Source organism: Oncorhynchus mykiss, chromosome 10, assembly GCF_057628025.1.
Source record: "Oncorhynchus mykiss isolate SJ-2025 chromosome 10, ASM5762802v1, whole genome shotgun sequence".
Lineage (NCBI taxonomy): Eukaryota > Metazoa > Chordata > Actinopteri > Salmoniformes > Salmonidae > Oncorhynchus > Oncorhynchus mykiss.
Window position 1 is genome coordinate 20,925,837 of NC_143031.1, and position 27,005 is coordinate 20,952,841.

The 27,005-nt window shown below is 40.9% G+C and overlaps 1 protein-coding gene across 3 annotated transcripts in view; it reads right to left on the reverse strand.

The window, feature by feature from the left end:
• The window catches only part of LOC110533479 (protein FAM168A), a 52,204-nt gene extending 25,842 nt beyond the window's left edge, over positions 1-26,362 (reverse strand). The window contains exons 1-2 of one of the 3 annotated variants that reach the window (XM_021617732.3): positions 25,958-26,362; positions 5,912-6,003 (exon numbers count right to left, since the gene is read on the reverse strand). In XM_021617732.3, the coding sequence (XP_021473407.2) occupies positions 5,912-5,981 (70 nt within the window). In that variant the 5' untranslated portion in view covers positions 5,982-6,003; positions 25,958-26,362. The remainder of the gene's footprint in view (positions 1-5,911; positions 6,004-25,957) is intronic. The other 2 variants (XM_021617731.3, XM_090186116.1) reach the window with 2 other exon arrangements.
• Positions 26,363-27,005: the final 643 nt, after the last annotated feature.

Consider the following 27,005-nt stretch of genomic DNA (forward strand, 5'->3'; position numbering starts at 1 on the left):
CCGACCGACCACACATACTCACCGATCGACCGACCACACACACACACACACACACACACACACACACACACACCTTACTAATTAGCCTCTATTTATGGAACAGTGTGACTGTGGACTAAATGTGAGCAAAAGAGAAGCAGCCTGAGACAATTAGGGAGAGAGAAGAGGGAGGGAAAAACAGAGGAACAGAGGGAAGGAAGAATGTAGGGAGGGAGGGAGGGATGGAGGGAGGAACAGAGGAAGGGGGGAATGGAGGGAGGGACGAAGGGAGGGAGGAATAGAGGGGAAAAGGAATGGAGGGAATGAGGAACGGAGGGAGGAATGGAGGGATGGAGGAAAGGAGGGTATAACAGAGGGAAGAACGGAGGGAGGGGAGGAACAGAGTGGACGGAGGATGGAGGGACAGAGGAATGGAGGGAGAGACGGAGGGAGGAACAGACGGAGGGAGGAACAGACGGAGGGAGGACAGGAGGGAGGACAGGAGGGAAGGAGGATCAGAGAGAGGGATTCCTACTGTCAGCAGTATCTGAGATGCACCTGCTGCTCACCGGTAGCTCACGTGTGTTCCCTAGAAATGCTGTTTAAAATTAAAAATATTTGTACCAACACACTGAAGAAAGCTGCAAAGCCGAAACATCTGTGTAAGCCATCCCTGATGCAGTGAAAAAATATTTTTTAATTAAACAAAGCTTTATGCAACATCTTTTGGAGTGCGGACCCATCCCACTTTTTTGCTTATTTAAATGTATAGGTTTTACGCCACAAACAACATTTTGGGAGAGCGCGATAGTCCTCTTTTAATTATCAGTATCTGAGATGACATGGAGGGGGCCCCAACCACACTCCCTTGGTCAGCTGTCCCCAGGATGTGTGTGTGTATGCTCCTGCGTGTGTTTCCCCCGGCCTCCCGCCACACAGACTCCATCACAAAAGGCTACTGCAACCACTGCAGGTGTCTGTCCTTTCTCTTAACTCGCTGATCAGCTGCAGCCTAAGGTTGAACAGCAATGCATTATGGGTACAAAGAAGCGACAAGAGAGAAAGAGAGAGACCATTGAGAGCTGAGAGCACCTTTAAAATAAACTCCCTGTTATCAAAGCCGGCGCTGTTGTAACAGCTTGGCCAATGAATCACTAGCCGAGTGGCAGTAACGGGCCCTGCCCCCTCGAGCCAGTGGAGGAAAGCACCACCAGTGTAATCACATTTCTATTTCCACACTCTCTTCCCTTTTCTTGTCTTCCTGCATTTCTTTTTTTTCCACCTGTCTTTGTACACGCCATGTGAATACTCCATTTTCACACAGACAGATCATTCAATGCATAGACTCATCCAGCGATGACTGCACTCATAGCCGCGGGAAGTAGGTTGGGGGTGGGGGTGTATCATCTATATTGGTCCCCTAATACAGGACTAGTAAAGGCCCAGTGCACTACTTTTGGGAAAAAAATGTAAACAAAATGTATTTGAGTGTTTACCAGCATTTGAGTCTGATAATTATCTGTACAACAGTTCATCTGATAATACTTGTGGAATATAAAAATACTTGCTTGGTATACAATATGTTTTCTAGTTTCTTGAAATACTTGGCAAATGCAACTTATTTCTATGTGAAAGCTGAAATAATCTATTCATTCCTTTTCCATTTTATCCAGAGCATCTTACCGTAGTGAGTGTATACATTTTCATACTTGTCCCCTGTGGGAATCAAACCCACAACCCTAGCATTACAAGTGCCATGCTCCACCAAATGAACCACATCATCACACCACATCAGCACAAACCACTTGACATCTCAATTAGAGGTAGACTGATTATGATTTTTCACCGCCGATACCGATACAGATTATTGGGGGACCAAAAAAGCCGATACTGATTAAATCGGACAATATATATATTTTTTTGTAATAATGACAATTACAACAATACTGAATGAACACTTATTTTAACTTAATATAATACATCGATAAAAATCAACTTAGCCTCCAAAAATAATGAAACATGTTCAATTTGGTTTAAATAATGCAAAAACAAAGTGCAATATGTGCCATGTAAAAAAGCTAACATTTAAGTTCCTTGCTCAGAACATGAGAACATATGAAAGCTGGTGGTTCCTTTTAACATGAGTCTTCAATATTCCCAGGTAATAAGTTTTAGGTTGTAGTTATTATAGGACTATTTCCCTCTATACCATTTGTATTTCATATACCTTTGACAATTGGATGTTCTTATAGGCACTTTAGTATTGCCAGTGTAACAGTATAGCTTCCGTCCCTCTCCTCGCCCCTATCTGGGCTCGAACCAGGAACACATTGACAACAGCCACCCTCGAAGCATCGTTACCCATCGCGCCACAAAATCCGCAGCCCTTGCAGAGTAAGGGGAACAACTACTCCATGTCTCAGAGCAAGTGATGTTTGAAACGCTATTAGCGCGCACCCCGCTTACTAGCTAGCCATTTCACATCGGTTACACCAGCCTAATCTCGGGAGTTAATAGGCTTGAAGTCATAAACAGCTCAATGCTTGAAGCACAGCGAAGAGCTGCTGGCAAAACGCATGAAAGTGCTGTTTGAATGAATGCTTACGAGCCTGCTGGTGCCTACCACCGCTCAGTCAGACTGCTATATCAAATATCAAATCATAGACTTAATTATAACATAACAACACACAGAAATACGAGACTTTGGTCATTAATATGGTCGAATCCGGAAACTATCCTTTCGAAAACAAAACGTTAATTATTTCAGTGAAATACGGAACTGTTCTGTATTTTATCTATCGGGTGGCATCCCTAAGTCTAAATACTCCTGTTACATTGCACAACCTTCAATGTTATGTCATAATTACGTAAAATTCTGGCAAATTAGTTCGCAACGAGCCAGGTGGCCCAAACTGTTGCATATACCCTGACTCTGCATGCATGCAATGAACGCAAGAGAAGTGACACAATTTCACCTGGTTAATATTGCCTGCTAACCTGGATTTCTTTTAGCTAAATATGCAGGTTTAAAAATATATACTTCTGTGTATTGATTTTAAGAAAGGCATTGGTGTTTATGGTTAGGTAGTCGTGCAACAATTGTGCTTTTTTCGCTAATGCGCTTTTGTTAAATCATCCCCCGTTTGGTGAAGTTGGCTGTCTTTGTTAGGAAGAAAGAGTCTTCACACAGTTCGCAACGAGCCAGGCGGCCCAAACTGCTGCATATACCCTGACTCTGTTGCAAGAGAAGTGACATAACTTACCTAGTTAAAATAAATTCATGTTAGCAGGCAATATTAACTAAATATGCAGGTTTAAAAATATATACTCGTGTATTGATTTTAAGAAAGGCATTGATGTTTACGGTTAGGTACACAGCAACGACAGTCCTTTTTTGCAAATGCGCACCACATCGATTATGCAACGCAGGACACGCTAGATAACTTCTTATGGCTGGGGGGCAGTATTGAGTAGCTTGGATGAATAAGTTGCCAAAGTATACGGCCTGCTCCTCCGTCTTAGTTAGTAATATATGCATATTATTATTAGTATTGGATAGAAAACACTCTAACCTTTCTAAAACTGTTTGAATGATGTCTGTGTATAACATAACTCATATGGCAGGCAAAATCCTGAGTTGAAATCAAAACAGGAAGTGAGAAATCTGAGCTTTGTATATATTCACCAGAGTCCCCAATGAAATCCCCTTGAGATATTAATGATGTTGCACTGCCTAGGGGTTCCACTAGATGTCAACCAATAATAGACATTTGAATGAGACTTCTATGGTGTTGTGGGAGTGAATGAGAGCAGAATGTATCAGGTGTCCATCAAGCAGCCAATTTCTGATCACGCTTATTCCTCATGGTACCCACTTGCATTCCATTGCTCATGAAGACAAGGATTACTCCGGTTGGAACTTTATTGAAGCTATATGTTAAAAACATCCTAATGATTGATTATGTACTTAGTTTGAAATGTTTCTTCAACCTGTAATATAACTTTTTGAAGTTTTTGTCCGATGTAACGCTGACCAGAATGAGCGTTTGGATATGTGTACCAAACGCGCTAACAAAAGAAGGTATTTGGACATAAATAACGGATATTATCGAACAAAACAAACATTTATTGTGGACCTGGGATTCCTGGAGTGCTTTCTGATGTAGATCATCAAAGGTAAGGGAATATTTATCATGTAATTTCTTGTTTATGTTGACGCCATCGTTGCAGCTATTGTGATTTTTTACTTCTGAGCGCCGTCTCAGATTATTGCATGGGTTTCTTTTTCCGTAAAGTTTTTTTGAAATCAGACACAGCGGTTGCATTAAGGAGAGGTATATCTATAATTCTATGTGTATTATCATCTACATTTATGATGAGTATTTCTGTTGAATGATGTGGCTATGCAAAATCACTGGATGTTTTTGGAACTAGTGAATGTAATGCGCCAATGTAAACTCATATTTGGATAAATATGAACTTTATCAAACAAAACATACATATATTGTGTAACATGAAGTCCTATTAGTGTCATCTGATGAAGATCAAAGGTTAGTGATACATTTTATCTCTATTTGTGCTTTGTGCTTTTTGAAACTCCTCTCTTTGGCTGGAAGAAAAATGGCTGTGTTTTTCTGTGGCTATGTGGTGACCTAACCATCGTTTGTGGTGCTTTTGCTGTGAAGCATATTTGAAATCGGACACTGTGGTGGGATTAACAACGAGCATAGCTTTAAAATTGTATGAGACAATTGAGGAATTTTAATTATGAGATTTTTGATGTTTTGATATTGGCACCTTACACTTTGACTGGCTGTTGCCATATCGCTCCCGTTAACGGGATTGCAGGCGTAAGAAGATAAACTAATAATATCATCAAGCATGTGCAGTTAACTAGTGATTATGATTCATTGATTGATTGTTTTTTATAAGATAAGTTTAATGCTAGCTAGCAACTTACCGTGGCTTCTTACCACATTCGCGTAACAGGCAGGCTCCTCGTGGAGTGAAATGAAAGGCAGGTGGTTAGAGCGTTGGACTAGTTAACTATAAGGTTGCAAGATTGAATCCCCGAGCTGACAGAGGTAAAAATCTGTCGTTCTGCCCCTGAACAAGGCAGTTAACCAACTGTTCCTAGGCCGTCATTGAAATGTGTTCTTTAACTGACTTGCCTAGTTAAATAAAGGTATAAAAATATATATATATATTTATTTATTTATTTTAAATTATTTTTTTATCGGACAAATCGGTGTCCAAAAATACAGATTTCCGATTGTTATGAAAACTTGAAATCGGCCCTAATTAATCGGCCATTCCGATTAATCGGTCAACCTTTAGTTTCAATGTACTCAATTACTGTATTTTGCATGGTTTTCTTCATGGTGATGGTAAGTCTACAGATACAAACCTAGATGACCAGCTTTTATATTGTCCGCTAATACTAGTTAAGGCCCAGTGCACTACTTTTGTGAAAAAAATGGTTTATTTCAGCGGGGACACCTCAAATGCTGCACTGCCCTTGTAAAACAAACAAAATAATTCATCTCCATCATAAACACAGTCAGAAATGATGACAGAAATGAAACTGCAAAGCAACTGAAATGAACTAAAGCACAAAAGAGAATCAAAGTAATTTTAGTTATTGCCAAGTCATTTCCGTTTATTGCCAAGTCATTTCAGTTTATTGCAGATGTGAGACAAGGAGAGCAGGGAAAGGATGTGGAGGAAATATGTAGGTGATCTAACGCATTTAATTAAATAGAGCATCATCCCCTCTAGTAAATTACATATCTCTATGACTAATCAGTGTAAGAACATGATAGAATGCATCTAAAGCTATACATAGGCCTTGCCGAATGGGCCAAGAAATGTTAAGGGAGTACCTGACCACTGTATTGCTGGTTGCTTTTGTTGTTGTTGTCTTGGCACTCACCTGCGTATGCCATGTTCTTGGGGTTCCCGTACGGTGTCCCGGGCTGGACAGGACTATACACAGGATTCATGTCAGAAGACAGTCTACTCTTACTGCAGGGAGAACAGACATACAGAGAGAAAGAGACAGAGAGACAAAAATAAAAATTAATTCGCAATTAAGTTTGGGAAACATCTACAATACAGTGACCCCCTCTCATATCATTACCAAGCCCTGCAATGCCAAGAACTGAGCAAAGAAAAGAGTCCCTCATCCAGATGGTCATGGGGCTGAGTTCACAGACCAGTTACGTCATGCCAATAAAGCAAATTGAATTGAAAAGAATTGAGAGAGAGAGTGAGTGAGAGAGAGCAAAAGAGAGAGAGACATGAACACAAAGTGAAATGAAAAACATGGCTTTCAATAGTTATTAATTGAGGATATGCATTAGCTCAGAGGTCCCCATCTTGAAAGTGTTCCAGAGCCAGCTTGAAGACATTTGACGTCTGCAAAACTAAACTGTACTCCACAAAAACTACAGTAACTCATAACATTGTAGCAGGTATGATCTTGTAATACGTTTTTTCCAATGTCTGTGAGAAGGCAGCAATTTATTTTCACTGGTTAAAAGTCATCCATGAGAAAATGCCAAGCACACAATACAAATATTTACTCCCAAAAATCAGAAAATAAAAGGTTTATGGTATGATGAGCATTACGGTAGTTTTGACTCTTTGGAACATGGGTAAACAGTAAGAACACACAAAGTACAAACGTGACATACAAGGAAATTCTTCGGCCTGAGCACTTTTGTTCTCCATCCTTTTTTCTCCTATCCACAACTTCTCTCCACCTCTACCTTTTTATCAAACTGTTTCCACCACCAATCTCTTTCACAAAAATGCACGTTTCATATTGGACAAGATCAGACAGGCCCTCCCTGTTTCAGTCTATTTTCCCTAATGAACCATAACACGAGCCTGGTTTCCTCATCAGCTGTGTGACCATTGATCAGTCAAACTAGATGAAAGTGGCCTCTCGAGTGGCACAGCGGTCTTAGACACTGCATCACGGTGCCACTAAAGTCTGGGGTTTGATCCAACCAGCCGTGACCGGGGGTCCCATAGGGAGTTGCAGTGATGAGACAAGATCGTAACTACCATGGATATCACAAAATTGGGGGGGGAAAGGGGTTATAATAATAAACTAAACTAGATGAAAACATACACACAGGCGTTTCCCGCCATGTTGCCCGCCTATCCAGTCCTTTCAGCTCAGTGGTCAAAATGATACATTAAAACAGAGGTTTTGAATTGAAAAAAAGAGAGGAGAAGGAGGAGTAGCCAACCGGAGGACATATCAGCAGGGTGTATTACAGTTTATGACATACAAAACATTTTCAAACAATGTTGTCGATTTTCGAAACAGTACACACAAGACACAGGACTGAGACCTTTTGCAAAACAGTAAATGCATTTTTCAAACGTAGTTGCCTTCTATAGACGGTTGACATCTAGTGGAAGCAGTAGGAAGTGAATCTTCATATCGCAATGGGATTTCAATAGGGAATGGTTTGAAAATATACCAACCTCAGATTTCTCACTTGCTGTTTGGATTTCTTCTCAGGTTCTTGCCTGCCATATGAGTTATGTTATACTCACAGACATCATTCAAACAGTTTCAGAAACTTCAGTGTTTTCTATCCAATACTAATAATGATACGCATATATTAGCAAATGAGACTGAGGAGCAGGCCATTTACTTCGGGCACCTTTCATCCAAGCTACTCAATAGTGCCCCTGTAGCTAAAAGGCACACACCTGGCTATATAACGGTCCCACAGTTGACAATGCATGTCAGAGCAAAAACCAAGCCTGAGGTTAAAAGTATTCTCTGTAGGATTGTGTCGAAGCACAGATCTGGGGATGGGTACCAAAACATGTCTGCAGCATTGAAGGACCCCAAGAACACAGTGGCCTCCATCATTCTTAAATGGAAGAAGTTTGGAACCACCAAAACTCTTCCTCGAGCTGGCCGCCCAGCCAAACCGAGCAATAGGGGGAGAAGGGCCTTGGGCAGGGAGGTGACCAAGAACCCGATGGTCACTCTGACAGAGCTCCAGAGTTCCTATGTGGAGATGTGAGAACTTTCCAGAAGGACAACCATCTCTGCAGCACTACACCAATCAGGCCTTTATGGTAGAGTGGCAAGACAGAAGAAGAAAAATAAAAAATAATAATAAATAAAACACTGTTTCCCATGCTTGTTCAATGAACCATAAACAATTAATGAGCATGCACCTGTCTACTGACTCTGAAAAAAACCAAAAGAAAGATGCCCAGGGTCCCTGCTCATCTGCGTGAACGTGCCTGCAGATGTGGCCAATAAATTATAATGTCCATAATGTGAGACGCTTAAGACAGCGCTACAGGGAGACAGGACAGACAGCTGATCATCCTCGCAGTGGCAGACCACGTGTATCAACACCTGCACAGGATTGGTACATCCGAACATCACACCTGTGGGACAGATACAGGATGACAACTGCCCAACTTACACCAGGGACGCACAATCTCTCCATCAGTGCTCAGACCGTCCGCAAAGGCAGGTCCTCACCAGACATCACCGGCAACAACGTCGCCTATGGGCACAAACCCACCGTCGCTGGACCAGACAGGACTGGCAAAAAGTGCTCTTCACTGACAAGTCGCGGTTTTGTCTCACCAGGGGTGATGGCCGAATTCGCGTTTATCATCGAAGGAATGAGCGTTACACCGAGGACTGTACTCTGGAGCGATTTGGAGGTGGAGGATCCGTCATGGTCTGGGGCGGTGTGTCACAGCATCATCGGACTGAGCTTGTTGTCATTGCAGGCAATCTCAACGCTATGCATTACAGGGAAGACATCCTCCTCTCTTATGTGGTAACCTTCCTGTAGGCTCATCCTGACATGACCCTCCAGCATCACAATGCCACTCATTCTGTGCATGATTTCCTGCAAGACAGGAATGTCAGTGTTCTGCCATAGCCAGCGAAGGGTCTCACGTCTGGGACCTGTTGGATCGGAGAGTGAGGGCTAGGGCCATTCCCCCTAGAAATGTCCGGGAATTGCAGGTGCCTTGGTGGAAGAGTGGGGTAACATCTCACAGCAAGAACTGGCAAATATGGTGCAGTCCATGAGGAGGAGGAGATGCACTGCGGTACTTAATGCAGGTGGTGGTCACACCAGATACTGACTTTTGATTTTGACCCCCCCCCCCCCCCCCCTTTGTTCAGGGACACATTATTCCATTTCTGTTAGTCACATGTCTGTGGAACTTGTTCAGTTTATGTCTCAGTTGTTGAACCTTGTTATGTTCATACAAATATTTACACATGTAAAATTTGCTGAAATTAAAAGCAGTTGACAGTGAGAGACGTTTCTTTTTTTGCTGAGTTTATTACATAGGCTGGTTTGCTGACACGTTTGTAGATTTTCCATCACCAAACAGAAAAACAATGCACAATAGAAATACAGAAAGGTGAATACAATGGAGGAACACAACTGATTTGAATGGATAGGCCTGAATCCACACCAAAGCAAACCTCTAAAATGGAAGGTCACAATGTTGGAGATGACAACTTAGGAGTAACCCGAACTTACTTAGAAGTAACCCAACTTCATTGTCTGCATCTGTGCATGCAATGTTGTGAGAAATCATAAATATTAGACAGTCCCCATCACCTAGACCTTTCCTTATATTGTACATACATTTGCGGTGATGGAGTGATTTCGAATTTTGTGCACTTGTATTTACTTATTTATTTATTATATATTACTCTATGTATTCATTTATTGATTGATTGCTGGAGACAGTACACACATTTGCACACATTTCTCTTCTGATGAAAACAATGTTTTAATATTCTGGGAACAAAACAGTTCACAGTGAATTTTGTATTGACTGATGAGGCAAGAAAGTGATCAGAAGTATGGCGAGTGCATTAAGGCATTTGATAATTGTTGTTCTGCTGTAGATATATTAGACTCCAGAAATGTGATTGAGGGAACACTGGAATAGCCTGCAGATGGAGAGATAGAGCTTAAAGAAAAGAAGAGTACAAGGAATGGACAGATGGATGGGTTGTGTGTGTGTGGAGTATAAGAGTGATAAACAAAAAATAAACGAAGAGAGCGTCAGATACAAGAAGATGACTGACAAACGACAGAATAAAAAGACACGATCACATGATGGCGGCAGGTAGCCTAGTGGTTAGAGCGTTGGACCAGTAACCGAAAGGTTGCTGGATCAATTCCCCGAGCTGACAAGGTAAAAATATGTTGTTCTGCCCCTGAACATGGCAGTTAACCCACTGTTCCCTGGTAGGCCATCATTGTAAATAAGAATTTGTTCTTAACTGACTTGCCTAGTTAAATAAAATAAAATAGATGTCCATTGGGTGGTCGACCATTCTTGACACACACGGGAAACACCAGTGCTTTTAGCACCACCATACACACATAAAGACACATAAATATTTTGTGGCACACATACACAATTCATGTCTCAATTGTCTCAAGGCTTAAAAATGTTTCTTTTCCAGTCTCCTCCCCTTCATCTATACTGATTTATGTGACATCAATAAGGGATCATAGCTTTCACCTGGTCAGTCTGTCAAATCATGTTCTTAATGATTTGTACACTCAGTGTATATACTACATTGGCCATATACAATACTGCACATATATATTGGCCAATTACAAATATATTGGCCATATACCACACATATATTGGCTATATTCTACAAACATATTGGCTGTGTTGCACATATATGTGCCATATACAGTGTACTACACATAAATTGTCCTTATACTGTACATTTAGCATACACCTCGCTACCCAAGTAAGTACAGGACTGCAGGGTTTCCGAGCTGCTACCCACTCACTGCAGTAAGACCGGTACCTACCTACCTACCTCAGCCTTCCCAAAATAAACTGGTGGGTTGTTGGGAGAAAAACCTGCTGCTCTGCTACAAACAAAGCATCAAGACTCTGTGGGCTCAGAGGATTCATGACAGCAGAATGCCAGCGAAGGGCTGTCTAAATATACACACAAAAAATAGCACTGAGACACTTGAAATCACTTGTATGTTTTCATGCAAAACATGTATGCTTTCAGGGTTGGGTAGGTTACATTCTAAATGTAATCGGTTACAGTTACTAGTTACCTGTCCAAAATTGTAAATCAGTAACGTAATAGTGGTCTCTGATATGTGGTCAGACTCACTCAGGTGGAACAAACTTAAACTTGTGCCCTTTTTTTAATGATGAATTGAATGTCATTGAAAAAACAGAAAGGTGTCATAATGTATTTTTTTGCAAACATCCTTTCTGAATTTAAAAGTAATCCAAAAGCAATCACCTATTTTTTCAAAAGTATCTGTAATCTGATCACAATATTGTAGTTGGTAACGTAACTGATTACAGTTCATTTTTTTAAACTCATATTCCATGTAATCAGTTACTCCTCAACCCTGTATGCTTTCTACATATATAGTATTATAATTCACTGTATAACATAAGGCCTATACTCTGTAGCAGTTAGAGATATAGAGGAGAGTGTACATTTGAAATCAATCGTATGTTTTCACCCAAAACACATGTTTGATATGTCCAAGTAGGGTTTTATAATTTAGCCTTTAACACAAGGCCTATACTCTGATATGACTGTCACTGAGCAGCAGATATGGGAGGGGATTGTAAACCACGGACTGGTAGACACGGTAAAATGCAGAGAGGAGAGAGTGGAGTAGGAGGACAGTGAGTAAGCAAATCCTCCTCTCCCTTTCTGTGCTTTAGTGGATAGATTGAAGCACTCCTGTCACTGTCTGGCTAATCATGGATCCTTCAGTAGGTGTTAACACGGCCTGTCTGAGGCACCAACACAAACCTCTCATTCAACCCTACAAATGTTTACGACGCAAGCATTCACTGTAATATAGTAATAGTATAGAGTGGAGACAACACATAAAGCAATATATTGTGCATAAAGGTTGGGAAAGACAATAATATCATAGGGAAAAAGTACACAAATAGAGAACAAGTCAAGACCTCCGCATTCCACCCAAACCTGTGACATGGAAAGTGCAGAAATAAAACAACAATTTATCCAGTTTTCTCAGTACCAACTCCTTTTTGCATATACTGCAGAGAAAAAAAGGTAAAATGTTGAATTATATCAAGCTAGTACACTGTATTATATAAATACTGGTAAGGCCTTACGGTGTTGTATCCACTTTGCATAATTTTGCATTCATCACATTCATTTGGTGACATGTTTAGAGGTTGGCAAGACATGAACCTCAACCTCACACCTGTGTAGCCTATTCAGTGAGGTGAAAAATGTCAGAATGTTGCAGATATAAATGTAATGGATACCACCGACACGATTCCCTATTCTACACAATCTATTTCCATCTCAGCGTTCTGTTAGGGAGTGGTCAAAATGTACACAATTGTTACCAGGAGGAAAATTGAGGAGGGTCATGCTTTTTCATGTAAAATAATGACAAATCACGCATTCCCGATTCTTTCATATGATGTCTGTAAAATACTTTTTTGAAGGTTGTACTGATTATGATGAGCTAATGCTAAGCTAATTATCAGCTACATTTTGCACCATGTTTGTTGACATCATACAATGCATTCTGGTTGTAAAGTAAACGTCTGTCAGACCAAAGATGTTATATCAAAATGAGGTGATGGGATGGTTCACTCGTCTTTCCAGTACTTCCAGAAGTGAATGATAGTAGACGACACACCCCCTTCAGCATGCATACTGCAAACAGACCCAACTCATCTTGTAACATCTTATCTTAGGTGTAACACGATAAAACTGTGTTTGTGCAAAATGTTTGTGAAAAAACTGTGGCCAGCTCAAATGCTGACTGTTGCGTCAATCGTAACTTGACGTTCTAAATAAGTGTTCTAATCACACCGGTTTGAGTGCACGCTGCAGGGTCCGCTGTAGAATGACAACACCCGTATGTTCACAAGTGTCAAAGGGTTAAGTTTATTGGCTCTCAAAGTTGTCCGTCAAACCCAGTATTACCTCCACCACGGCACTTGCAGTGAAGCGCACTTCTTCTTATTTTTGTTCTTGGGTTCTTAGTCAGATGCGGTAAGAGGTATTTCTGGAGTAAGATAAGTATTTCTAAGATATACAGTACCAGTCAAACGTTTGGACCCTACTCATTCCAGGGTTTTTCTTTATTTTTTACTATTTTCTACATTGTTGAATAATAACAAAGACATCAAAACTATGAAGTAACACATATGAAAATCATTTAGTAACCCAAAAAGTGTTAAACACATCAAAATATATTTTATTTTATTATTTAGATTATTTTTGAGATTCATAGTAGCCACCCTATGCCTTGATGACAGCTTTGCACACTCTTGGCAACCAGATTCACGAGGTAGTCACAAGGAATGCATTTCAATTAACAGGTGTGCCTTGTTAAAAGTTCATTTGTGGAATTTCTTTCATTCTTAATGTTTGAGCCAATCAGTTCTCGACAAAGCATTTCTGTATGGACCTCGCTTTCTACATGGGGGCATTGTCATGCTGAAACAGGAAAGGGCCTTCTCCTTCACTGGAACTATGGGAAATCTTGCACGACCCACGACTAGCACGACCCATGAAAAACAGACCCGGACCATTATTCCTCCTCCACCAAACTTTACAGTTTCCCCTATGCATTCGGGCAGGTAGCGTTCTCCTGGCATCCTCCAAACCCAGATTTGTTCGTTAGACTACCAGATGGTGATGTGCGATTCATTACTCCAGAGAACATGTTTCCACTGCTCCAGATTCCAATGGCGGCTTTACACCACTTCAGCCAACGCTTGGCATTGCACATGGTGATCTTCGGGACTGAGCCATTCTTGCTCCTAGACGTTTCCACTTCACAATAACAGCACTTAGAGTTGAACGGGGCAGCTCTAGCAGGGCAGAAAACTGACTTGCTGGAAAGATGGCATCCTATGACGGTGCCATGTTAAAAGTCAATGAGCTCTTCAGTAAGGCCATTCTACTGCCACTGTTTGTCTATGGAGATTGCATGGCTGTGTGCTCGATTTTATACACCTGTCAGCAACGAGTGTGGCTGAAATAGCCAAATCCACTAATTTGAAGGGATGTCCACATACTTTTGTATATATGGTGTAGCTAGCTAACTAGCTATCTAGTTAGCTAGCTTTGGCTATCCCAGAATCTGACAGAAAAAGTTTAATCTCCTGTTTTAAGCTCCCCATATGATCTCTTTTTGGTTGCCTAACTAGCCACCTTGTCATTGGTATAAAGAGTGACTAGATGAATTAGATGTGTGTGGCAATAGCTAACTAGCTATCACATTAGGTTACAGCTAAATAAACTGTCTAAGCTAGCTAGCTAGCTGCAGTGTCAACCATGTAGCTAGCTAACATTAGCTAGATCTACAGGTCAGTTCCCCACAGCATCCTCCCACACATTGCTCTCTCTGTGTGTATGTCTAAATGTCATTCTGTTTTTATGACAAGGCTTATAAGCACCTCTGTAATACAGCCAGTGTATCATCCCAGTAAGATTTTTGTGCCATATACAGTGCCTTGCGAAAGTATTCGGCCCCCTTGAACTTTGCGACCTTTTGCCACATTTCAGGCTTAAAACATAAAGATATAAAACTGTATTTTTTTGTGAAGAATCAACAACAAGTGGGACACAATCATGAAGTGGAACGACATTTATTGGATATTTCAAACTTTTTTAACAAATCAAAAACTGAAATATTGGGCGTGCAAAATTATTCAGCCCCCTTAAGTTAATACTTTGTAGCGCCACCTTTTGCTGCGATTACAGCTGTAAGTCGCTTGGGGTATGTCTCTATCAGTTTTGCACATCGAGAGACTGAAATTTTTTCCCATTCCTCCTTGCAAAACAGCTCGAGCTCAGTGAGGTTGGATGGAGAGCATTTGTGAACAGCAGTTTTCAGTTCTTTCCACAGATTCTCGATTGGATTCAGGTCTGGACTTTGACTTGGCCATTCTAACACCTGGATATGTTTATTTTTGAACCATTCCATTGTAGATTTTGCTTTATGTTTTGGATCATTGTCTTGTTGGAAGACAAATCTCCGTCCCAGTCTCAGGTCTTTTGCAGACTCCATCAGGTTTTCTTCCAGAATGGTCCTGTATTTGGCTCCATCCATCTTCCCATCAATTTTAACCATCTTCCCTGTCCCTGCTGAAGAAAAGCAGGCCCTGATACTGCCACCACCATGTTTGACAGTGGGGATGGTGTGTTCAGCTGTGTTGCTTTTACGCCAAACATTACGTTTTGCATTGTTGCCAAAAAGTTCAATTTTGGTTTCATCTGACCAGAGCACCTTCTTCCACATGTTTGGTGTGTCTCCCAGGTGGCTTGTGGCAAACTTTAAACGACACTTTTTATGGATATCTTTAAGAAATGGCTTTCTTCTTGCCACTCTTCCATGAAGGCCAGATTTGTGCAATATACGACTGATTGTTGTCCTATGGACAGAGTCTCCCACCTCAGCTGTAGATCTCTGCAGTTCATCCAGAGTGATCATGGGCCTCTTGGCTGCATCTCTGATCAGTCTTCTCCTTGTATGAGCTGAAAGTTTAGAGGGACGGCCAGGTCTTGGTAGATTTGCAGTGGTCTGATACTCCTTCCATTTCAATATTATCGCTTGCACAGTGCTCCTTGGGATGTTTAAAGCTTGGGAAGTCTTTTTGTATCCAAATCCGGCTTTAAACTTCTTCACAACAGTATCTCGGACCTGCCTGGTGTGTTCCTTGTTCTTCATGATGCTCTCTGCGCTTTTAACGGACCTCTGAGACTATCACAGTGCAGGTGCATTTATACGGAGACTTGATTACACACAGGTGGATTGTATTTATCATCATTAGTCATTTAGGTCAACATTGGATCATTCAGAGATCCTCACTGAACTTCTGGAGAGAGTTTGCTGCACTGAAAGTAAAGGGGCTGAATAATTTTGCACGCCCAATTTTTCAGTTTTTGATTTGTTAAAAAAGTTTGAAATATCCAATAAATGTCGTTCCACTTCATGATTGTGTCCCACTTGTTGTTGATTCTTCACAAAAAAATACAGTTTTATATCTTTATGTTTGAAGCCTGAAATGTGGCAAAAGGTCGCAAAGTTCAAGGGGGCCGAATACTTTCGCAAGGCACTGTATAAATCAAGATTGTTTTGTGTGTGTCATTTTATTTACCGCTTGTAGCAGCACAACTGAGGGGGGAGGAGAATGGACCAGCCAAAAAAGAAAATACCCTTCAATGTGGAAAGGAGAGGTTCGGAAGAGGATGTAGTGTAAATCCGGTTTTGTCTAGATGGGTTACAGCGTTTGTCAAAAATGTACTTTTCATAGCAGGCTAGGAGTAGGTTATGGTTAGGAAAAGGGATAGGGTTAGCTAAAATGCAACAACAAAAAACTTTTTACGTCAATTTAATTCCATGGTGAAATGTATCTGATTTGCATACTAGTAACATGATTGATATTGACATTTCGGTATTGATTGTTTGACCATTGTAACACTTACCTGCTCATTCTGAGTGAAAAATTAAACATCACACTTGGTGTAAATAGTTTTTGTATGCATTCACCATCACATGTAATTGAAACGATAATGTAAAATACATTTTTATTAATGCTATTGAAATTGTAAAATTATTCCAATGTCTCGAGTTCCATATACCTTTTTATAAAATTGTGCATATTGTTAGATATTCAATCAACGTTGAATGACCGAAATTGAAACTGTACAGCCTACGGACTTTGTTTGACGTCAGTCTTCTTTGAAGAATACCTGTGCTGGTGGACATTTACAAGATGGTGCTGACAGGCTTTAACAATAAATTAATGTCAAATCAATTGTTGTCTTTTTGGTTTGTTGTCACAGTTTACCATAAGGTGCAAAAATTACCAAAGATATGTTTGCCCTCTGGTTGGTATTGTCATCGGAACAATTTAGTCCTTTTTGAGCAGACTAAGGGCGATTTATCTATTTGACAAGCATTCTGTACATTAGAAATAAAGTATTTCCTAATTTTCCATGGCAATCGACTGTGGCAATTTACCCAACACTTTTTATGAATGGAAATTAATGTTGGTGTACTGTTATTTTATTTGTTTACTATTTATGTTATCCAAAAGTGTCTGGTCTGGTCATTTCTTACCAGGAAAAAGAAATTCGTAACCTTCAGATAAACTAGATTCTTCTTATTATAAAAAAATATACATTGTTTTATCTTCACCCCTTTTTCTCCCCAATTGGTAGTTACAGTCTTGTCCCATCACTGAAACTCCCGTCCAGACTCGGTCGAGAGCCATGTGTCCTCTGAACCACAACCCTACCAAGCCGCACTGCTTCTTGACACACTGCTCATTTAACCCAGAAGCCAGCCACCCCAATGTGTCGGAGGGAACACCATCCAGCTGGCAACTGAAGACAGTATGAGTGCGATGGGACAAGGACATCCCAGCCGGCCAAATCTTCCCCTGACCCGGACGACGCTGGGTCAATTGTGCGCCGCCTCATGGGTCTCCCGGTCAAGGCTGGCTGTGGCACAGTCTGGGATTGAACCCGGGCCTGTAGTGACACCTTAAGCCTTAGACCGCTGCACCACTCGGGAGGCCCCACACTAGACACTTGTATGTCATAGCCTAGTGGAGACCAATAACTATCTTGTGTTATTAAGCTATATAAAAGAATGATTGTTGATGTGTATGTGTACATTTCAATGTTGCAGTAATAGGACCGAAGCCTATAGAGAGAACATTATTTTAAGATACTGAGTCCTGATCCCAATGACTCGACTGCCCCCGAGTGGAAAGAAAGAGAACGGCTAATTTTTAGCCAATCACAAAGTTCATTTTCCTGACGCATCAGGAAAATTCTCTGCAAGTTAAGATCTGACATCTGTAGATCTGATCCATGATATTGCCTTGATATTTAGCACAGCCAGGTTAGAAGGTCAATGTGATGACTTGCACACCTCTGATAGGCTACCTTCAAAAGAACTTCCCGGAATCACTAATTCCTTATCCTATCACCCAGCACCATCTATTGCCTTTAATCACCTCGTTTCTCCTTTTCTCTTCCTTCCTATTTTATCCTTCCTTTTTCAAATGAAAAACCTGCTGATACAGAGTTAAAGAGCTATATAGTAGCACATACCACTGCAGGCTACTCTCTGATAGATAGGGAGGAGAGTTGACTAGATAGTACAACGCTTTGGCTCGCCAAGCTCCAGAACTTTTCAGGAGCTTCGCAGGAGCATTGTGGCTTAGCCACGCGTCATTGGAATGCATTGCATCCAGGACTACACCACTCCTGATTGTGGAGGGCTGTCTGTTGCCAGGCCCCGTATATCGAGAACCGAGTGTCTCCAAGAAGGAGATACATTTTTTAGCATTTTGCTCCCCGACGGCAAACAAGTGTTTACATTCTTGCCACCCACGGGCGGCATGACACGGCGGCTATTATAGTCTTCTCAGACGCAGGCACTCGGATCAAGGAAAACAAAATGTCAGCACGAGAGAGAGTGACTTATGATCGAGTCAAAGCAAACAACATCTTTGAAGCTTATTCCATAGATCTCCTTTTTCAAGTCCAGTGCTGAATCCTCATCCTCAACTATAAGCGATGAGAAAGGACTGGAGTGGAGATTTGTTGTATTTTTTTTTTTTTTTACATACCCGGCTGTACCTATTGAGATAAAGTGAGACAAAGCTATGACCCTACAGGTTAAGAGCCGATAGGCATCCTAAGGTTGTTACGAGTCATTGTAGACTCAAACACTCTGAGGGTTCAGAGGTACAATGTTCCAAAAAAACAACTCCGACATTCCATCATTCCACAGTACATAGAGGAGGCCTATGGAATGGCAGAAGATAATTTTGTACACACATTCCAGCCCTGAGCTAACCCATAGAAAAACCCTGTGTCTGTCAGCTACTCAGCTCTTCATCAAATCCCACAAATGAAGGGGAGGGAAGGGCTCAAGAGAACATATGGAGGTTAGAGGAAGAGAGGAAAGGAATGAACCTATGACGTCAGAGGAGGTAGAGAAAGGAGGGATGAGTTTTTTGTGCCTCCTTTACTACAGCAAAACAGAGCAGTTACAGAAGCTGCAGGACTGGAGAATGAGATGGGATGCATCCAAAATGGCATCCTATTCCCTATTTAGTGCACTACTTTTGACTATTTAGTGCACTACTTTTGACTATATAGTGCACTACTTTAGACTACATAGTGCACTACTTTTGACTAGAGCTTGCATAGAGCCCGCCAAGGACTTTTCTCTCTCTCTCTCTCCTCAATTTTGAGAACAGAAACCATTTCAAGATCGCACTCCTCTCCTCCCTGAGATAGAACATTATTTGTCAGCCAGCAGTCAGCCAAGAGATTAAATGACCACTATTTTCACTGTGAGCCTGCATGCCTCACTGGGTGTGTGTGTGTGTGTGTGTGTCAGGGTTTCTGTTAGGTAATAGCCGGCTTTTGGACGCATTTATTTTTTAAGTCGGTAAAAACAATTTTCACCGGCCAATTGTCCAGGAGAAGAAAAAAATCCCATTGCAAAATAATGCTTTTTTGCCTATTCATTGATGGAAATACCAGCCAATGCAAATACATTTCACAGGTCATGCTTATTGGTCTATAGGTTAATTTGCCTAATTCTTCTTACAGATACAGAGCCTAGTTTGAGTGGAGTCAAACATGCGCTTTTATAAGCTCAATCATTGTACAACAATTCTAAATGCAATCGTGTGTTAAAAACAGTTTTGATGGTCATGATTAAAAAGAGCTACTATTTGTATTTTTCAACTGGTAATTGAAGCATGCTTCCCATTCGCCATTCAAGTGCTTAGGCAATGGTAGGCAGGCTTCAGTGACAAACCACTTTGCAATGTGAATTGGAGCTAGTATGCATTTTGAAAACATAAACTTAATTGTGTGAAACCTGAACATTTTACCTTGCTTCAAAGTAGCCGAGCCAAAATCAGTTTCTATAAACATGGAGGCAAATATTTTATAAAGACTATATGCCATTGAAACAAGTAGCCCATTTCTCTCATGTTCTATTGGTTTTCAAATGAACTTTCTTTCATTGTCCAGTAGCCAAAGGCACAATCCTAGTCATATTAGCAACCCATGCTAGTTGTTAAACATTTCTAACTGATATTTTCATCAAGGTATTTTTCCACAAACATTCGCGCGTAGCCTACTATCGTGTGTACATTGCTGCCCTTATAATGTGAAGAAACAATAGTTTATCAACATTTTAAGCTAAACATTTTGATCTGTTGCATCAACCTCAATGCCTTTTAAAGTTATTTTGATGTACTGGTTGTATGAATTTGGGATCTATCATCCCACAACTCTCCAAAAGTTAGTTTGGAATAGGCTATTTATTTTTTTGCACAGAATGACACGCTGACCAATAGTATAGGTCAACTTTACTATTATGGGGTATAATAGATTGACATAGACTAGTGATTTTTCTGTCCGTTACTCGTTTTGTTGGCTGAGGAAAAGCAAATGTGGACAGTTATTCTAACATCTTCAAAGTGTGCATCGGAATTCCGAAAGGACGCACCCCGTTGCATGTTCTGTTAAAATGAATGACCATAATCTAAATGTGATGTCTGTCATTCTGAGCACTGTGAGTGGACACCTTTACACAACCAAAGCATATGCGTCCAGTAAATTTCTCAAATGTCAGGTAAATTTTAAATGCTACCGGTCAAATGTCCGACGCCACATTTTTGTATCAAAAACCCTGTTATATGTGTGTGTGTGAGAGAGAAAGTGTGTCAGAGGGAATGTGGGAATGAGTTGTTACTGCAAGTGTGTTTGGGATGTGCGTGTTCGCCAGTATATGTGTGTAGAGATTTGTTGTAGCATCGCCTGCCTCTGACCGAGAGAATGAGGGCGGTCCAGGGCCAGTTCAGATTCCATCAGACATGACTGCCCATAAGGACAGAGCAACGCGCCAATCAGCTTCCTACATCTTGGTCCGATCCTCCCACTGACCTGACACCTCCCCTTCACACAAGTTTCCCCTAGTTACAGATCTAGGATCTTCTCCTCTCCCAATACTGACCTTAATCATTAGTGGATACAACTTCACAGCACTGCGGCTTTCACTACAAACTATGGGCGTGAACGTTTAAACGAAATTGGGATCCTTAACGTTAAGAAAAATCCCTAACGGAAAAAGTGTTTGTTTGTTTTTCCCACAAAACTAAAATCACAGTGCAGCTGGCTCACCTGCTTTTTCTCTTCGCTAATGATGCGAGTGTATGTTCAGTCTTCAGTGTGTGAAATACAGCAGTACTACAGTCAGCTTTTGATTGCCGATAGATGGCCTAGTGCACGGTTCTGACTCCGTCTGCCAGGTTGTTGACCTGCCTATACTGTTCCCCTCTTCCCTCTCCGTCCCTCGCTCGCTATGAAAGATGCAAGTGGTTGTGTTCACGGAAGTATGGACACTAATCAGTCTCATCTGTAAAAAAATGGTGAATCGTAGAAGTCGATTCGTAGTGGAAGATGTATTTTCTTTCTACTAAATGTCCTGGTAAGTCACAGTATTTAACTTTAGTGTACTTTTTTGGAGAGAGTGGTCTGCGCGCAGGCAGCAGGCAGGCTGCGCACAGCAGCTCGATATTATTTGATTGACAGTTCTGGTCACCTAGTGATGGACGTTAGTCCAGCTTCAGAAGCAGCATTCCTTTACAGACAAGTCAAATACCCATTTGTTGCTCTTCGAAACTATCTCCAGACAAGGCTTTGTGTCAGCATTAAACAAACATGCCGTAGCTGAGGCGCTTTCAAGGGTATATGACTGCGGTAGATATACAGTGTCTTGAATTCACCCCCCTTGGCGATTTTCCTATTTTAATGCATTTCAACCTGTCATTTAAATTGATTTTTATTTGGATTTCTTGTAATGGACATACACAAAATAGTCCAAATTGGTTAAGTGAAATAACTTGTTTCAAAAATGTCAACAACAAAAACAATTATAAAAAGGAAAAATGGTACGTGCATATGTATTCAGCCTCTTTGCTATGAATTCCCTAAATACGATCTGGTGCAACCAACTACCTTCATAAGTCACATAATTAGTTAAATAAAGTCCACCTGTGTGCAATCTAAGTGTCACATGATCTGTCACATGATCTCAGTATATATACACCTGTTCTGAAAGGCCCCAGAGTCTGCAACACCACTAATCAAGGGGTACCATGAAGACCAAGGAGCTCTGCAAACAGGTCAGGGACAAAATTGTGGAGAAGTACAGATCAGAGTTGGGTTATAAAAAAATATCTGAAACTTTGAACATCCCACAGAGCACCATTTAAATCCATTATTAAAAAATGGAAAGAATATGGCACCACAACAAACCTGCCAAGAGAGGGCCGCCCACAAAAACTCACAGGCCAGGCAAAGAGGGCATTAATCAGAGGCAACAGAGACCAAAGATAACCCTGAAGGAGCTTTAAGCATACTGCTAAAGCAACACTCGAGCGGTTTAAGGGGAAACATTTACATGTCTTGGAATGGCCTAGTCAAAGCCCAGACCTCAATCCAATTGAGAATCTGTGGTATGACTTAAAGATTGCTGTACACCAGCAGGAACCCATCCAACTTGAAGGAGCTGGAGTAGTTTTGCCTTGAAGAATGGGCAAAATTCCCAGTGGCTAGATGTGCCAAGCTTATAGAGACGTACCCCAAGAGACTTGCAGCTGTAATTGCTGCAAAAGGTGACTCTACAAAGTATTGACTTTGGGGGGGGGGGGGGGGGGGGGGTGTGAATAGTTATGCGTGCTCAAGTTCTGTTTTTTGGGGCTTATTTCTTGTTTGTTTCACAATAAACAAGATTTTGCATCTTCAAAGCAGTGGGCATATTGTGTAAATGAAATGATACAACCCCCCCAAAAAAAATCTATTTTAATTCCAGGTTGTAAGGAAACAAAATAGGAAAAATGCCAAGGGGGTGAATACTTTCGCAAGCCACTAATTTCATTGCCAGGCCCTAGCAGTCATACATACATAACTGGACCATTATTCTGCATTGTGAATCGTTTAACAGAAAAACAACAAAAACGTTCAGTTAAAAAAAAATATGCAAAATTGTCCATCCCATCCCAAATTGTCCATTACACTATACTTTGTACGTATCAGTGGAGGCACCTCAGAGAAGGAAGTGGAGGACCATCCTCCTCAGTGAATTTCATAAAAATAGTAAAACATGTAAAAAGTTATCCTTTTTAGATAAAATTATACAGAATATATTCACCTCACCAAACAATTGATTAAAACTCACTTTTTTGCAATCAAGGTCTACAGTAGCCTCAACAGCAATCTGTAGGGTAGCACCATTGTGTCGCCGGAGGACAGCTAACTTCTTTCTTCCTCTAGGTACATTGACTTCAAAACAAGATATAGGAAACTCATGGTTCTCACCCCTTCCATAGACTTACACAGCAATCATGACAACTTCCGGAGGACATCCTCCAACATATCAGAGCTCTTGCAGCATGAACTGACATGTTGTCCGCCCAATCAAAAGATCAGAGATTGAATCTATTACTGAAAGCATAAGCTACAACTAGCAAACACTGCAGTGCATAAAATGTGGTGAGTAGTTGACTCAAAGTAGTAGTAAAACAGAGAGAGCGAGAGAGATATTTTGTAAACATTTTTCACTTTCACTTACTTAGCTAGCAAATGCAGCTAGCTAGTTTAGCCTGCTCAAACAGAGGGATGCTATATTAGCTAGCTGGCTATGACTATCCAACACTGGAACTCTTCCGAGTCAAGGTAAGCTTTTGGTTTTACTCATTTATTGCCACTGGGAACTGCCGGTATAACTGCTAAACTGCTTACTACACTGTACTGCATGACTGTAGCGGGTGACGTTGACTTTACTTTCGCTAATATGGTGAGCTAGCTGTGGGGATGATATGAAGGTTTGGCTTGGAAAGGTTTTTCTGCTTGATCACAGACAGCTGGTGTTGTACATTGATGTCCATAAACAAAGGGAAAAGGTGAGAAGAGGGCGCGTAGATGCGAGAAGGAATACAACAAGCTGTTTGTATGTGGCTATGAAATCGAACTGCTTGCGTGTCATCAGAGGTGCATTCATTCCGCCGATTCTGTTGAAAAACGTTTCTTAAACGGAAGCAAGCTGAACGAAACGGGGATAAACATATCTGAATTTGTCGAAAAGAAACAGTTGTTTGCAACTGTTGGACTAATAATTACACCCTAGGTCAGCGAGATGCAGGCAGGAGTGTGCAAGGCGATATTGAATGTGTCACTGTCTGTCGAAATGTCACTGTCTGTGACCTAAAATGATTCTCTCGACCTGTGTGCACCTACGTTGAATTCATAGGCTAGGTTGTAGCAACCTCATGATGTGTATAGGGAACATTTTTGTATCATGTAGTAGCCTAAACCTATTGATGTTAAACTGCACTGACCACCACTGGTGATAAAGAATAAAGAAACAACATCCGATAAAGAAACAACATTCTGAGTTTAAACACGGCCTAGCTAGTCATTTAAATCATTTATTTATTTAACTAGGCAAGTCAGTTAAGAACAAATTATTATTTACAATGACGACCTAGGAACAGTGGGGGCAGGAAGACAGATTTTTTACCTTGTCAGCTTGGGGATTCGATCTAGTAACCTTTCTGTTCCTGGCCCAACGCTCTAATCACTAGGCTACCTGCCGCCCCATGAGAGACAATGTATCAATAACAAAGAAATTACCCATTTAGACACATTAAAACATTAACACTGGAACAAGTGCATCTCCACAGATAATGGAGCGCCTCCACATCTCTGGGGTGTGTTTTGTCTCACTGCCCCCTGGAGCCCAGCAGAGCACATAGCGACACTCACACAGATGGTGAGCAGCAGATTCGGCGCCCCGACATCACAGTCCAGTGTTTACCTGGAATCATGTCAGCTTTATATATTCATGACATTTCTATCTGCAAGGTTCCACAACGTTTTGCCTATTGAACGTCCATACTTTCTAAAGCAGCAGCAATTGTCAACTACATTTTCCAAAATGTAAAATGTTTGGACATGCAATAGGCGATTGGCTAGTGATCGGTTCCTTCAAAATGAAATGAAAAACAGGTACAATATTTTCATGATGAAGCGTTCTTATTATTTTTGTTATATTGTAGTGTTTACAGTATAATTTGTATTGTGCATGCTTATATTATTAAACAGCTTAGATGTGACCATATTTGTTACCTTGCGCAATTAGTCCACCTCCTATTGTAACTTCATAGCTTCTGGCTATTGCCATCGTATCAGCCTACTTCCCAAACGCATCATAACCACCGCCAATTGTGAGTCATAACAAAAACATTTCCCAGCAGCTATTGTACGCATACAATACTGTCAGGTCTTGTTCTATATCACACTGAAAAAAATGCTTGCGTCCAGCTGATATGAAAAAGTAAAAATGAATAGTTTTCCCTATGTGCCCTCTCTATCGTGTGGACTCCTGAAATAATTGCTGCGCTCAGAAATTCACTTGGCCTTTTAAAATGGTCACACAGTCAAACTCCCGACACCATTTTGAGCCGCACATATCTTTACCAAAATCCGATCTGCTGCTACATGAGTAGAAAAAATGTATAGCCAGGACAAGGGGTCGACTGCGTTTCCTCTGCACTCGCTCTCAGCCCATGTCACATTTTATAATGCATCCTTGAGATCCAAGGCCGTTGCTCCGGCGATTACATTGTTACACACTTATGTCTGGTTTTATTTGCCAATGGACCACAGCGACCTATGGCTTGGAACGTGTAGCCTAGTCTTACCCATTTGTAATATTTTACAACATTCATGTCCATTACATTTTTTATATATGCATAGCAAATATATATATATATATATATTTACATTATCAGGCAGGACACGTCTGTCTCCAAGACTATGAACACGTTATGATATCAGACTCACCAAATGTCCAAGGGAATTTATTATCGTGGAGCACCTCGTCTTTAATTATATGCTGAGTCCGGAGTCACTGATTTCCCTTGTTCAATGCTGGCGGTTTTCTCCAAGGTTTGCTTCGGTGGTTTCTCATAAGCGGCGTTGGTAACATCGACATCCACACAAAGTGGGGGGATGGGAATATCGAGAGTGAACGAGGGGTAACGGAGGGGGGCAGTAAAACCTTGCAAACACAAGGGGAGGACCTTTTTCTCCTGCGTGACTGTCAAACAGGGACCAATTCAGAAGTCTCACGACCTCACGCATCGATCCATCTATCATCAAGTGCACTGGAGTTGGAAATATAGGCTACATTTATTAAGAAAAATGATGACATGATCCTTGATTAAACTTTCTGATTTCAGTGTTCTCACATCTCTGTATATTGGTCCTGTTTAAATGTGTGTGCAGCAGTGGAAAATATACATTTTCACAGAGGACCGCTTGAATCCCTTATAGAATTATCATGACAGCAGGGAGGTTTTCATATAAGAAAAAATGAAAATCAAATGGGAGATTTATGGCAAATGACAGAATAGAATAGAACAGTTTTGCTTTGTAAAACGTACTAGGCTTCCCTGCCTTCTTATTTCTGTTGTGTTTTTGCTATTGCCATGTCAATCATGATGTATGTATATAATAGCAGCATTATCTGTCATTCAGGAAAGATGGGGCTTTTTTAGCAACAACAAAAAAAATATATATTGTTTTTTTGGGGGGGGCGTGACTGTTTTGCATGTTATTTTGGCATTAATACATGTCACATCAGTTTGCAAACAATGTTAAAAAAGATATATACACTACCTTTCAAAAGTTTAGGGTCATGTAGAAATGTCCATGTTTTTGAAAGAAAGCACATTTTTGGTCCATTAAAATGCTGATTTTTATGGAATATCTACAAAGGTGTACAGAGGCCCATTATCAGCAACCATCACTCCTGTGTTCCAATGGCACATTGTGTTAGCTAATCCAAGTTTATCGTTTTAAAAAGGCTAATTGATCATTAGAAAACTAT